We start from the raw sequence: 15,677 nt of genomic DNA, 5'->3' as shown, positions 1-15,677 counted from the left end.
GGTGTAATGGTTGATAAAAGATAAACCTCCTTTCCGAGGCTATTGTAATTTTGAATGGTTGTTTAACAGCCAGTCATAAGTCAAGGTTTATCACTGATAAGGTCTTATGAGAAAGACTGCTTTATTTTCAATGGATATATTGCAAACATTGCCCTGAAGAGTTTATAAGATAAACAGAAAGAAAATCACCAAACAGAAATCTGAAAGATATATCTAAAGGTGATAAAAGTGCACATTTAGCAAAAGGGTCAATTTTCTGCTTGCAGCACCCTAGTTCATTTGATTGATTTGTAGAAATCATAGCAAAATGAGCCATTGCTTTGAACCAAGGCAAGTAATTGATTATTCTTCCTGTTTGCTTACTTGTTAGTTTCTTATCTGATTGCTCTTAATGTACACATAGAATTCTGTTCTGACCTCCCTCATCCCACACCAACACACACTCAGAGCCAAAGATAAGTTACGGCATTTAATTAACAGACAGACAAGTCTTTGGCAGCAAATCAGCACAGACAAGCTTGGGCACAATCCAGCACAGATAAGCCGTGGCAGCAATCCAGGCTGCCAAGCTCACCATAATGTTCTTCGACATTAGTTCCTGCGTTGACTTCTGCAAGAGGGGCGTGTGCACAAGCAGTCCTTTTATAGTCTGGAGAGGAGCCTAATGACCACCAGCTGAGTGCAATTACCTCCTGTACTTGCGCAACTGTTCCTGATGCCTATTAGCTCTTTGGTGCCGGGCATCCAGGAACAACTCACTGCTGACCTCAGGCTCACACTCCCTTGTCTCCTCCCCACTGATCCAAGGCTCGGGTGCCTCCTGGTGGCCAACCAGCCTCTCTGTGCCCTGCTCAGAGTCAGAACCCTGTCCAGGGTCCTCCACATCCTCCAGAGCCAACTCATAGGGTCCCTCGCTGTCGGATTCTGGTGGCAGCTCCAACGGCTCCTGCTGGGCCACAACAGAATTCTATATGTCACCTTTAGGTTAACGGCAGCAAACAATTCTCAGTGTGCATTTGTTCAGGTATTTTCAGCTGTTGTCACTAAAACGAACGGTCAAAACTTTATAGACTGTTGTGTTTATTAGTACTGTCAAAGGTTTGAAGAATCAGATTACTATATACAGGTAGTCCTCATTTAACACCCACTTATTAAGTGGCTCTTTGAAGTTACACAGGGTTGAACAAGATGGACTAATCACTCATAATTTTGGCCGTAACAGCATCCCCACAATCACACGATTGGATTTGCATATTTGGCAACCAGCTCGCCATTACAATGTCATAGCATCTGTGGTCACACGGTTGCCATTGGCTACCTTCACTGTTAACATCAGAAGCTGGAGTAAGACAAAACCTAAACACTTCTAAAGATGGATTTTTTCCTTTAATTTTACCAGATATTTTCCGACCTTACACAGTTTGAGACTTAGATTTGGCTCCAAATCCAAAGAAGTCCTACAGTGGTGGGTTCCTACCGGTTCAGACTGGTTTGGCTGAACTGGTAATGGTTTGGCAGCCTGGGTCGCTGGAACCGGCAGTGACCCAGGCCTGCCACACCCCTGAACTGGTTCTCGTTTTTTGCTTCTGTGCAGAGCACTTTTTAGTGCACTGCGCATGCACGCAGGCGTATGGCGCACCCACGAGCGAACCAGCAGTAGTGACTGCCAGAACCCACCCCTGGGGTCCTACACAAAATTCCCCTATGGTAGAACCTATCCTACCAGCAATAACCATGGAGAACCATTTCAAGGGATTGTGAACAGTCTGGTTGTTGTAATGGTTGGTTCTTGCCAGCTGCTGTGGAAGAGAATGCCTCTCTTAAATTTTCACTTTTTGTCAATTTTAATATTTGTATTTGTATTTGGTTTATTTGTATGCCGCCCTTCTCCAGGAGGGACTCAGGGCGGCGAACAACTCAGGGGGGAAAGGGAACATAAACACAGTACATATAATTAAAATACACGAAAATCACACAGCCATACCAGTCGAGAGGGGAGGGGAACTCATCAACCCCAGGCCTGCCGGCACAGCCAGGTTTTGACGGCTTTCTGGAAGGCCTGGAGAGAGGTGAGGGTCCGGATCTCCGCAGGGAGTTCATCCCAAAGGGCCGGAGCTGCTACAGAGAAGGCCCTCCCCCGGGTAGTAGCCAGATGGCATTGGCTGGTGGACGGAACCCGGAGGAGGCCGACCCTGTGAGATCTAACGGGTCTTTGGGAGGTAATTGGCAGCATAGATTTGTATGCTGCCCAATCCCGAAGGACTCCGGGCGGCTTACATAAAAGCAGTTTAAAAATATATAAAAAAAGATTAAAACACAAGATAGAACGACTTAAAAACAAAACACAACATGCACTCAATTTTAATGGGGCTGAAGTTCAATCAAGATCAACAGCCCAGGCCTGCAGGAACAGCCAGGTCTTAACAGCCTTACGGAAGGCCAAGAGAGTGGGGAGCGTCCGGATCTCAGGGGGTAGATCGTTCCAAAGGGCCGGGGCAGCAACAGGGAAGGCTCTCCCCTGAGGGGCCGCCAGACGGCACTGCGTAGCCGACGGTACTCAGAGAAGGCCCGCCCTGTGCGATCTTATTGGGCGCTGGGAAGTATATTGCAGGAGGCGGTCACGGAGATATAGCAATAGCAATAGCAGTAGACTTATATACCGCTTCATAGGCCTTTCAGGCCTCTCTAAGCGGTTTACAGAGAGTCAGCCTATTGCCCCCAACAATCTGGGTCCTCATTTTACCCACCTCGGAAGGATGGAAGGCTGAGTCAACCCTGAGCCGGTGAGATTTGAACCGCTGACCTGCTGATCTAGCAGTAGCCTGCAGTGCTGCATTTTAACCACTGTGCCACCTTGGCTCAGGTCCTAGGCCATGTAGCACCTTAAAACCCGTTGGATGCCTGTAAAACCTGATCATGTCAGAAACGCTATTCAACCATATTCCTCTTAATCCAACAAAGAGGAATAGTGAGCAGCTCCTACTCAGTTATAAAGCAAGTGAAGAAACAGCATGGAACTGATCGTAGTGGGGCGCTTGAGCACTACATGTAATTGTAATTGCTTCCATGGGCCATTCATATGTGGAAGTGAGCCAGCCTAAGCCCTTTGTGTAACCTGGTCTGCAAGTGTGAAAATCAGATCCTCCCTTTCACCCAGGGTACAACTAGCTAGATGCAAGGTGGCGCAGTGGTTAGGGTGCAGTACTGCAGGCCACTTCAGCTGACTGTTATCTGCAGTTCAGCGGTTCTAATCTCAGCGGCTCAAGGTTGACTCAGCCTTCCATCCTTCCGAGGTGGGTGAAATGAGGACCCAGACTGTGGGGGCGATATGCTGACTCTGTAAACCGCTTAGAGAGGGCTGAAAGCCCTATGAAGCGGTATACAAGTCTAACTGCTATTGCTATTGCATGCTTATATAATTTGTTGTAATTTCTGAAAACTCATGCAGAGAAGAAATCTGTCTCCAGTGTTACTTAAGATAAACTCATTTTTTGTTGAGCTGTTCTCCTAATAGCTGATTGGAAGTGCTGATTAATAAAAAAAAAGTAATTAGTGGTAAATATATTCTCTCCAGGTAGACTATTATAGACCAATAACATCAACTCTGAATGGAAAGTGCAGTCAATAATTATTGATGTCTTCTGTCTTCTGTACTTGTAATTAATGATACATTTTGGAGCATACTTTATTATTATTTTTTCATATCTTATGGTAAAGACTATATCTTGGGAAAAATAATGAAGAGATATAATAGATACAGAAAGTCCTCAACTTACAATCACAATTGAGCCCAAAATGTATGTTGCCAAGTGAGACGTTTGTTAAGTGAGTTTTGCCACATTTTATGACCTTTCTTGCCACAGTTGTTAAGTGAATCACTCCAGGCAGCATGGCTGTTAAGTAAATCTGGCTTCCCCACTGATTTTGCGTGTCAGAAGGTCACAAAAGGTGATCACACGGCGCTGGGATACTGCAACTGTCATAAATGAGTCAATTGCCAAGTGTCAGAATTGTGGGGATGCTGCAACGACCTTAAGTTTGAAAAACACTCATAAGTCACTTTATTTTAGTGGCGATGTAATTTCAAACAGTCACTAAATGAACTGTTGTAAGTCAAGGGCTACCTATATTTAATGAAACGGTCCAGTAATATTGAAATATTTACATGGTATTTTTTTTATAGCCAATAATTACGTCCTCCACTGATCTTTCTTCCCAAAACCAAATTATCACTGGGAGGTGTAGAGCCGAGATGGCGCAGTGGTTAAATGCAGCACTGCAGGCTACTTCAGCTGACTGCTAGTTCTGCAGTTCGGTGGTTCAAATCTCACCAGGCTCAAGGTTGACTCAGCCTTCCATCCTTCCGAGGTGGGTAAAATGAGGACCCGGATTGTTGTTGGGAGCAATATGCTGACTCTGTAAATCGCTTAGAGAGGGCTGAAAGCCCTATGAAGCGGTATATAAGTCTAACTGCTATTGCTATTGCTATAATTTCTCCAAGAAACTGGAAAAAGTAGAGGAAAAACCTTTCCTCTTCTTAGCAGAGCTGTGTATGAGACAGGAAGAACTTTCTACGTGAGAGATTCAGAAAGGAAAAAGTGTAGAGAAGATATTTTTTGTACAATTCGCTGTTCACAGCACGTTATAAAATATTGGCCCTTCTCGGGTTCACAAGGACCAAAATGCTTTCTGGATCTGAACTGATGAGGCTGTTGAAATACAGAAGTGCAAGTGTATGTGCAGTGGAGTTGGGCTGGGGTAACGGCTTGCATGCCCGCAGAAAGGGCTGTGTGCGCCACCTGTGACACGTGTGCTTTAGGTTCGCCATCACATAATCCTAAAATGGGAATCTAATTTTAAAAACAAAAATTTGCAAGGGCATTTTTTTCTGCTGTAAATGAAGTAGTTACGTGTCCGAAGATGAGACACAATTTCTACTGGGATTGGCAGGGACAATTTTTTTTTACTTTTATTCCCAATCTATAGTTCTAACCCCAGTTTGGCCAGCCATTTATTTGGCTGAGGGGTATATACACAGAAGAAGGCACAAGTAGCAATAGCAGTTAGACTTATATACTGCTTCATAGGGCTTTCAGCCCTCTCTAAGCGGTTTACAGAGTCAGCATATTGCCCCCACAGTCTGGGTCCTCATTTCACCCACCTCGGAAGGATGGAAGGCTGAGTCAACCTTGAGCCGGTGAGATTAGAACCGCTGAACTGCAGATAACAGTCAGCTGAAGTGGCCTGCAGTACTGCGCTCTAACCACTGCGCCACATCGGTGTCACCACCTCTCGTTCTAATTGAGTTGTGGGGGAGAGTGATTAATACTGCCATTGTATAGCAACAACGTTTCAGGAAGTTTGCACAGTGAAGTAAAATTTGCTCCCCTAAACATCCTCACTAAAAAAAAAAAAACACAACCCAACAACACAGCAGCGGTATTAAATATCATCCGCTCAAAAATGAGAGATTAAAGTTGATTACAACGACTGTAATGTATGTCACAACTATAGGAGGATGCCACAAATTTGGAGAATGTGGCAGGCTGCCATTTCCCACAAACTCTTGGAACAAGATAAAGTCCTTCATATTCTTAACAGATGTCAGGCATAGTAAAACACTGCAAAAATGCTACTCATAGCAAATCCAGTTTTGGCTCTCGGTTCAGAGCATAATGACTTGGGAAAGAGAAAGAGGTAATCTGCAGAAATAAACTGTACAACAGGCCACACACAACGATGGACCTCATAAATTGCTGCAAATATTTATGAGACACTAAAAGCTTGATTAAGAGCTAACAATGTACTTACTGTCTTTAAAATTTGCAGCCTCATTGTATCCAAGACAGTTAAAAGGATCAGCTGTAAGTGAAGCAATTAAATCCCTAATCCAGACCTTATTACCCACCAGACCAAATGCCATTTGTCCATTATTCTCTTTTTTTGTAATCCAAGATTTTTTCTTACACTGGGAGTTAACCTTTACCTCAGTGGCTGTGCTCAATCTAATTCTCCTTGTAAATGTGTTTTTATTTTCCATTTTCATTTCCGTACAGTCACATATACACTGTGCACAACTGGGGCCATATAACATTAAACAATAAACACAGCCATTCCTCTTGTCAATAATACCCCCCAAAATAGAAACCCAATGAACCTCTTCGACCCTCCATACACCCTTTCTTTCGCCCCCTCCAACTTTCCATCTTCCCTCCATCATTCCCCTCTACCCTACTTCCCCTCCCCCTCTACCACTCCTCTCTCCCAATACACTCCCTCCCTTCCTTCTCACCCTCCCTCCAATCCTCTCTCCCACCCTCTCTACCCCCCTTTCTTCTATCCCTCTACTCCTCCCTTCGGTGTATTTCTACTATCTATTAATATGTTCAGCTTGTCCTATTTTTACACTGGAATTAAAGAGCAACAGTATACAAGTGCAATTGCGTTATTTTGAAATCTGTGCTCAATCTAATTCTAATGCACATTTTCAAAATAGGAGACTGACCGTATTATGCCCCTTATCGTGGCATTTTAGTATAGTGTGAGGGTTTGTTACAGACTTGCGAGTTGCTGTTGATCCCATAACAGGAGTTAAAAGAGCTCTGAATAGAGAAATATTCCTTTAATTGATTTTATATTTTGCATATACTTGTTCAGAGTTTTATAAATATATCATCTAGTACATGAACCAATATCTCCAGAAGCGTACACATATACAGTACATTTTGAGCAAATATATAAAAATAAAAACGGAAGGAAATTGAATAAAGGCCTAAGGCATTTTACAAGAGTCACCAATACATTATGACATATATTTTCCTGAATTGGACAGGGATGGCTACGTCCTATCACTTCTTATTACCATTAGCCAAGGCTGATAATCTTCAACACATTTGGGCCATCATATATTGCTTATGCATAGTTTGGAATCCAAGCTGCATATTGATTTATTATGCACCATAAAATCAGTGTGGATTGTTAGCGATTTTCTCCATGAAGATCTGCCCTTAACGTGGTCTTTTAGAGGTGCCTCCATCACCACCGGAGCGGAATCCAACCATCTTTCTGCTAGTGATCCTCTTCTCTTCCCTTCCACCATTCCTAGCATCAGAGTCTTCTCTAGAGAGCTAGCTTCAAACATGATGTGTTTGAAGTAGGATAATTTGAGCCTGGTCGTTTATGCCTGGAATGAGAACTCAAGATTTGTTCGATTATTCATCTCTAACATCAAAAGCATCAATGCTTTTTCTATCCTGCTTCTTCAAAGTACAACGTTCTGTACAGAAAACCATTGGCTGCACAACTCTGATCTTGGTAGTACAGAAACATCACAGCATATGAACATTTTTTTCAAGGCATTTACAGCTGCTCTACCAAGTGCTAAATTGTGGCATATTTCTTGATTGTTTGTTCCTTCGGTATTGATATGCAGAACTCATAGCGAGGTAAGATCAACTCAAATTCAGTAGCACTACATTACTTAACAGTATGCTTGCTTAATTCAGTTTGTCTCAAACTTATTTTTTAATCCATGTAGCAAGCCTACTTCATTTGTAAACAAATAAGTATGTACTCTTGTTGGCACAGAGTACCACGGTAGGGGAACATTTATATTCTAAAAGCATCACATCAGAAGTTGACTGATCTGATAAAGAGAGGCCATCGTAAATTGAGAGCCGAGGTGGCACAGTGGTTAAATGCAGCACTGCAGGCTATTTCAGCTGACTGCAGTTCTGCAGTTCGGCTGTTCAAATCTCACCGGCTCAGGGTTGACTCAGCCTTCCATCCTTCCGAGGTGGGTAAAATGAGGACCCGGATTGTTGTTGGGGGCGATATGCTGACTCTGTAAAACCGCTTAGAGAGGGCTGAAAGCCCTATGAAGCGGTAGATAAGTCTAACTGCTATTGCTAGTTGCAATAGGCATCACCCAAGGACTCCCAAAGGGAAAAAAAAATTCATTTAGCAATTCAAATGAAGGCTTTCTACTTTGGGCTTTTAATTCATTACTGCCATTGGCCTCCTATCAACTGTAGTGCTACTGTTCCCTTTCAGATGATACTGTTTTTTAATTTTTTTTTGCAATATGCTTGTGTTTTGCAACTATAAACAGGAAAAGCCCACCGACAGATAAATATTTAACTTTTTGTAAGAATGCCACCATTTATTTTTCAGCTCAATCACTGAACGAAGCTTGAGCAACTTTAGAACTGGTTGTCTTATTCAAAGCTCTGCAGATGAAGTTGCCGGCTTCCATAACTTTGTAAAGATCCACACCCTAAAATTGCGGAAGAGAGAGGAGAAAGAAATATATTTTTTTAATATGCATGTATAACCACTTAAGATGTTCAGCAGGAGAGGAAAATATGAGCGTGCTTTGTAATGATCCTAAATTCTTCATCAATCATTTTTATTTATCACATTTTTATACTGCCAATCTCACCTAAGTGACTCTGGGCAGTTTACAATAAAAATTATTACAAATTTGAGTAAAATAAGCTCATACAAGGTTAAGTGCCGCAAAGAGAATCTTGTGATTAAAAACTGAAAACTGTGATTAAAATGAAAAACCTCTAACATACATACACATGACATTTGTTTCTTAGCATTTGGAATTTGAAAACCCCTCCTACTTAATAATTAGTAATAATATTAATCATCTACGGCAGGTGGAACGAATGCACAGTTCAAAGTGGATTTCCATATTCATCCATATTCTGAAACTTTCTCTGACTCTACTTATCTGAATTACCTTCTATACTTTAGTGTCTGGAAGCATTTTAATACATTATGTCCCCAATGCTTTTTAAGAACTACATCACATACCTTTGGACTACAATACTTCAGAGAATTTTATACGGACCTCTGAAGTTGGTTCAAAACTTGCAGTTACGTTATCTGAAGGGACCTGATGAATCATCCAAACTTCACAGTGATCATCTTTTAAAATTATTATTACTTTTGTGCCTTCGAGCTAATGTTGACTCATGGCAACTGTCTGGATTATTCCCTGCAGTTTTTGTGACAAGATTTTGGAAGTAGTTTGCCCTTGTCTTTTTCCTACAGGTGAAAGAGAGTGACTGGTCCGAAGTTTCCCAGCTGGCTTTTGTTCAAGGGTGGGACTAGAACAGTGACATGCAGTGAGGTTTATGGCTGGTGAGGCACCAATTTTTTTAGACTTGTGGACTTCAACTCCCAGAATTCCACAGCCAGACATGCTCAGTTCCGATTTAAAGCGACAGCATTTGTTTTTCTCCTTTGCTAAATAAGTTTCCTTCTTTCTTTTTCTTCTCCCTTCCCCTCCTTCCCCCCTCTCTCCCCCCTCTCTCAAACACACACACACAGTTGCACCAGGATTCAGAAAATTTAGGTTTTCCTCCTCAGCCCATGTTAGCAATACCACTAGCAGCATTTTGGCTGGCAGGTGTAAGTAGAAGTGGAAATTCATTCTACTGAAAACGTGTTTGTTTGTTTTTTGCTTATGATTGGATAATTAAAATTTCAGAAGACCCAAAGGCATAGTATTAGAGTGTTACATAGTGCATAAACTAAAGAACTGTCTCAATATGCTCCCTCCCCCCCTCTCAAACACACACACACACACACACACACACACACAAAGTTGCACTAGGAGGATGAAGTTTGAATTCTTTGCCCTCCCTCTGATCCACACGTACCTTTTCCAGCTATTTCAGAGAGGATTTCAACTCCGCTCTTGCCTGCCATCATGAAAAGAAAAAAAAATGTAAAAGGAAAAAGGCAAGAGCTGAGGTCAGGCTGAGCTAGTTGCTGACAGAGTCACCGTGTGGATGATTCTGCTTAACTGTTTAAAAAAGCCTCTTAAAAAACGCCCTCTACAGGAGGAGGCAGGAGAACGACGTGCCTCATCTACATCAGGAATCTTTCAGCTTTTAACCCTTGCTTAGCTCTGCTCGAGTGATCATAAAGTCAGACTAGATGAGGCACGTCATTCTCCTGCTTCCTCCTGTAGAGGGCGCTTTTTAGAGGCTTTTTTAAACAGTTAAGCAGAGTCATCCACTGTGACTCTGGCAGCAACTAGCTCAGCCTGACCTCAGCAGCTCTTGCCTTTTTCCTTTTACATTTTCTTTTTCTTTTCATGATGACAGTGGTGAGGCTCTGCCTCCCCTGTCTCCCCTGACTGCACGTCCCTGGACTAGAACTCCCAATTTCTAGCCTGGTGCATTGACCACTACACCAAACTGTCTCTCCGGTCTGATAAGTAGGAGAAGAGAAATATAATCATATTACACTTATACCCTAGAAACAGTAATGTTAACACTGTTTGGGCCTCAGTATAATTCAAAAATTTGGCTCTGATCTTGGCTCTTTGCTTGCAACCAGAACATCTGAAGGTCCTAGTCCTTCAGGGCCTCGGGTATACCATGACAACTGGTGCTTGATATAAAATGCAACAGGGCCACGTGGTGGTGGCACCCTAAATATGAAACTGTCAATATGCATTCAGCTGACATTAACCTTGTCATTGGTGCCAGATACGGCTTCTTTTATTTTCCATTGTAGGTTAGTCTTTGCTTATGGTCCATTTTTTTTTTCCAATTTGACTAATTGCTTTTATACTTTTAAATTGTAGCATTTCAAAGTTTTGCTTTTGATGTGTGAATGAAGGCGCGTGCGCTTTGCTGTTACTTTTTATAAGCCGCTCTGAAAAGTTAATTACCTATCAAATCAAAATCCATTGTTCTATGAAATTAAAGGATGAATAATCTAATTTAAAGTCATTGGGAATAAGTCAATCTCCTATTCATTGTGATAGCGCCTCAAGTACTGGAAGATGGTTCCACCACAAAACCGTGCTAGACTAAACCGCGTCCGACTAAACCGCGTCCGACTAAACCACGTAGCTGACGTCATCAACAGGGCGACAACAGCGCGGAGACAGAAGCACGCTGTAAACCCTAAACCTAAAATTAACCTCTAAACCTAAACCTAACCCCCCTAAACCTAAACCTAATCCTAATCCTAAACCTAACCCTAAACCTAACCTTTAACCTAACCCTAATCCTAAACCTAAACCTAATCCTAACCCTTAACCTAACCCTAACCCTAACCCTAACCCTAACCCTTAACCTAACCCTAACCCTAACCCTATCCCTTAACCTAACCCTAACCCTAACCCTAACCCTTAACCTAACCCTAAACCTAACCCTAAACCTAACCCTAAACCTAACCCTTACCTTAAGTTGAATTGGCTTGCTTTCAAAGCGCTATTTAAAGCACCCTTCTTTCTCCGCGCTGGCTGTTGTCACCCTGTTGATGACGTCAGCGACGCGGTTTAATCGGGCGCGGCTTAGTCGAGCGCGGTTTTGACGGGTCACGCTGGAAGATAGCTATTATGTCCTCTTCCATAGGCTAGATACACCTAGTTCCCTCAACCATTTGTCATACAATTCAGCGTCCAGATCTTTTAGCATCTTTGCTGCTTTCCTCTGCGCATTTCCAGCATCTCAACATTGTGTATCATGAATGAAGTGCTGTTTTGGGATTCTAATATTCTTTTGACTCGTACATATTATTATCCTAAAAAAAATATGTTTCAGCACCTTAAATCTAATCTTCACTTGCCAGATGTTCATTGCGCTGACCTTTGCAAAATTATACACAGCCATGTATAGATGGTGGGTCTGAGCTTTCCCAAAGCAAACTGACAATTTGATCTAATCTTTGTGAACCTTGTTCTAAAAGAGGAATTAACTGTGACTTCAAAGTTCTCAGCTCATCTGAAAGAACAACTGCTTTTTAAAAGAGGGGAAAGATCCATTGTGTTCTTTAGCAGTAGCCCAAGAAAGCACCTGTCAGTGGAAATAATGTAAACAAAGGGCAATGTTTAATTCTAGTAAATGGTTTGCCCTATCAATAATTTGATAAGAAAATAAACCCCGAAGTCTAGAATTCAAGTAATAGTGAGGATTAAAAACTGTTTTAAAAATATATTTTTTTATAATTGCCCGAGATGCATTCCTATCCTGGGAAAATTAGTTAAACGTTTATTCAAGATCACATATGTATTAAGTAAGATTAGGAGAAAAATTATGCAATCCTTTTGTAACAGAGAAAAATCAGTTCTGTGGAAAAGCCAATTTCCCCTGACAGATTAGTGGCCTAGAATGCATCGGTGGGCACTGTTTGATTGATTCATTTATCAAATCTGTATAGCCTTTTAGAACAAAGCGTAAAAGACTCTAATACATTATATTGGCAGAGCCGAGGTGACACAGCGGTTAAATGCAGCATTGCAGGCTACTTCAGCTGACTGCAGTTCTGCAGTTCGGCTGTTCAAATCTTACCGGCTCAGGGTTGACTCAGCCTTCCATCCTTCCGAGGTGGGTGAAATGAGGACCCGGATTGATGTTGGGGGCGATATGCTGACTCTGTAAACCGCTTAGAGAGGGCTGAAAGCCCTATGAAGCGATATATAAGTCAAACTGCTATTGCTATATATCTATCATCTATCTATCTATCTATCTATCTATCTATCTATCTATCTATCTATCTATCTATCTATCTATCTCTATATCTCTGTCTGTCTGTCTGTCTGTCTGTCTGTCTGTCTATCCATCCATCCATCCATCCATCCATCCATCCATCCATCCATCCATCCATCCATCTATCTATCTATCTATCTATCTATCTATCTATCTATCTATCTATTGGATTGTTGGGGGCAATATGCTGACTCTGTAAACTGCTTAGAGAGGGCTGAAAGCCCTATGAAGCGATATATAAGTCAAACTGCTATTGCTATCTATCTATCTATCTATCTATCTATCTATCTATCTATCTATCTGTCTCTATATCTCTGTCTGTCTGTCTGTCTGTCTGTCTGTCTGTCTATCCATCCATCCATCCATCCATCCATCCATCCATCCATCCATCCATCCATCCATCCATCCATCCATCCATCCATCTATCTATCTATCTATCTATCTATCTATCTATCTATCTATCTCTATATCTCTGTCTGTCTGTCTGTCTGTCTATCTATCTATCTATCTATCTATCTATCTATCTATCTATCTATCTATCTATCTATCGGATTGTTGGGGGCAATATGCTGCCTCTGTAAACTGCTTAGAGAGGGCTGAAAGCCCTATGAAGCGATATATAAGTCCAACTGCTATTGCTATTGCTATTATATTGTTTGAAATCAACATAACAGGCATGACATACGTGCTATTTCAATGACACCCCCTTCCAATTTTTTTTTAGCAATTATGTGGAATCCCATAAATATATAAGAATTAGCTTACTGTATTGATTCCCATGCCATTAAGCATGTATATCACGTCTTCTGTGGCTACATTTCCAGTGGCGCCTTTCGCATACGGGCACCCTCCTAAGCCCGAAACAGAAGAATCCACAACATGAACTCCCATCTAGAAAACAATAATGGTAATCATAGATATTCCATCAGAGAGATAGTCCTCAATTCAAAATGCTCACCAGGGCACTCTGCATACAGAAAAGGGTCGGGAGCATTGTTCTGCAATTTATGTCTGCGCATGCCTTCCTTCCATAATCCAGATGCCATTTTAAGAGTAAACATTTTACCCTTTTTGCTATTTTACTTGAACCTTCACCATGCGAGGCTTATTATAGACCAGTGTTTCTCAACCTTGGCAGTTTGAAGATGTGTGGACTTCAACTCCCAGAATTCCCCAGCCAGCAACGCTGGCTGGGGAATTCTGGGAGTTGAAGTCCACACATCTTCAAACTGCCAAGGTTGAGAAACACCGTTATAGACACACATTCAACACATTCAATACCTCTTTCGAAATAAAACATTCTGTTTCTTTACAAATTGATTCCCCCCCATCAGCATGGACTGATGAGACGATAGTTTGAGACCCTCTATTGGGGAAAAAAAGGGGGGGGGATTTAAAGTCTCACAAGTGGAGAAGGTGACATGGTTCATATTCCCAGAAATCTAAGGATTCACAACTGTACAGATAGCCCTCGACTTACAAGAGTTCATTTAGTGACTGTTCAAAGTTACAAGGGAACTAGTACCTAGATACACCCATGTTACACCCATCCTCCGCGAGCTGCACTGGCTTCCTATTGGTCTCCGAACGCGCTTCAAGGTGCTAGTCGTTACTTTTAAAGCCCTACATGGCTTAGGACCTGGATATCTGAGAGACCGCCTCCTGCAACATACCTCCCAACGACCAATAAGATCTCACAGGTTGGGCCTCCTCCGGGTGCCGTCGGCCGGAGAATGCCGGCTGGCGGCCCCTCATGGGAGGGCCTTCTCTGTAGCTGTTCCAGCCCTGTGGAACGATCTACCCGTAGAGATCCGGACCCTTCCCACTCTCTCGGCCTTCCGAAAAACCACTAAAACTGGGCTGTTCCAGCAGGCCTGGGGCTGTTGAACAAGGTCCAGCCCCACCTCGACGGATTGTATGGTGTGATGTTTTTAAAATTGTATCTCTTTTTTATTTTTAACTTTTAACGTTTTTATCTTGTTTCTGTAAGCCGCCCAGAGTCCTACGGGATTGGGCGGCATACAAATTTATTAAATTACTAAATTACTAAATTACAACGGCACTGAAAAAAAAGTGACCAATGACCGGTTTTCAGACTTACAACCACCGCAGCATCCCCATGATCACATGATCAAAATCCAGATGCTTAGCAACTGTCTCTTATTTATGATATTTGCAGTGTCCTGGGGTCACTTTTCGCAACCTTCTGACAAGCAAAGGACAAGGTGGAAGTCGGATTCACTGAGCATCCTCTTTGTAATTAACTTAACAACTGCAGTGCTTCACTTAACAAAACGTGGCAAGAAGGGTTCATAAAATGGGACAAAATTAACTTAACTGCCTCACTTAGCAACACAAATTTGGGGCTCAATTTTGATGGTATGTTGAGGTCTACCTGTAGTCTGAATTTAAGTCACAGAGGGGAAAAAAAGAGAGGTGTTGTAGGTTTGATCTTCCGTCAAAGCCGAGGTGGCGCAGTGGTTAAATGCAGCACTGCAGGCTACTTCAGCTGACTGCAATTCTGCAGTTCAAATCTCACCAGCTCAGGGTTGACTCAGCCTTCCATCCTTCCGAGGTGGGTGAAATGAGGACCTGGATTGTTGGGGGGCAATATGCTGACTCTGTAAACCGCTTAGAGAGGGCTGAAAGCCCTAGGAAGCGGTATATAAGTCCAACTGCTATTGCTATTGCTAGAGGCATTTTTCAAGGGTTTGTGCAACAGGTCACTCCCCAATTGGTTGCAACCTTTGGCATGTCTCCTCTACTACAATTAAGGGAGACGGATTTCTTGGCAAACATAATGGTGGCTTGTTCCTTGTGTTTAAATCGCTACACAGTCCAATTATGCCTTTTTGAAAATATAGTCATAGCATCCGGAGACTTTTTTACTGGGGGCTACTCATCACTATTGCCAAATAGTCCTAATTGGACATAAGATTACTTACAACTAGGAACTTAAAATACCAAAGTGGATGTGTCTGAGATTACAATTTCTTCCTCAAGTTCAAATATAACACAGCCAACATTTTTATGAATGCTGTTTAGGTTTGGATAATAATACATTATAGAACTCAGATAGGCTAAAAATCATTTTATATCTTGTAGAGCAGTCTTACATTAATGTAACTCAAGGCAGCAGATTGATGCAAAAGGCAA

The 15,677-nt window shown here is 42.1% G+C and overlaps 1 protein-coding gene across 1 annotated transcript in view; it reads right to left on the bottom strand.

Moving 5' to 3' along the window:
• Nucleotides 1–6,601: 6,601 nt before the first annotated feature.
• Nucleotides 6,602–15,677, bottom strand: part of HMGCLL1 (3-hydroxy-3-methylglutaryl-CoA lyase like 1) — a 61,792-nt gene continuing 52,716 nt past the window's right edge. The window contains exons 8-9 of the mRNA XM_087718951.1: nucleotides 13,287–13,412; nucleotides 6,602–8,275 (exon numbers count right to left, since the gene is read on the bottom strand). Of these exons, the coding sequence (XP_087575077.1) occupies nucleotides 8,174–8,275; nucleotides 13,287–13,412 (228 nt within the window). The 3' untranslated portion in view covers nucleotides 6,602–8,173. The remainder of the gene's footprint in view (nucleotides 8,276–13,286; nucleotides 13,413–15,677) is intronic.

The sequence above is a fragment of the Thamnophis sirtalis genome, unplaced genomic scaffold (assembly GCF_051295495.1).
Source record: "Thamnophis sirtalis isolate CommonGarterSnake01/CBP01778 unplaced genomic scaffold, rThaSir2_p1.2 scaffold_6, whole genome shotgun sequence".
In the NCBI taxonomy this organism is placed as follows: Eukaryota; Metazoa; Chordata; class Lepidosauria; order Squamata; family Natricidae; genus Thamnophis; species Thamnophis sirtalis.
The sequence above is the reverse complement of the archived record's forward strand: the minus strand, read 5'-3'. Positions and strand labels throughout refer to the sequence as shown.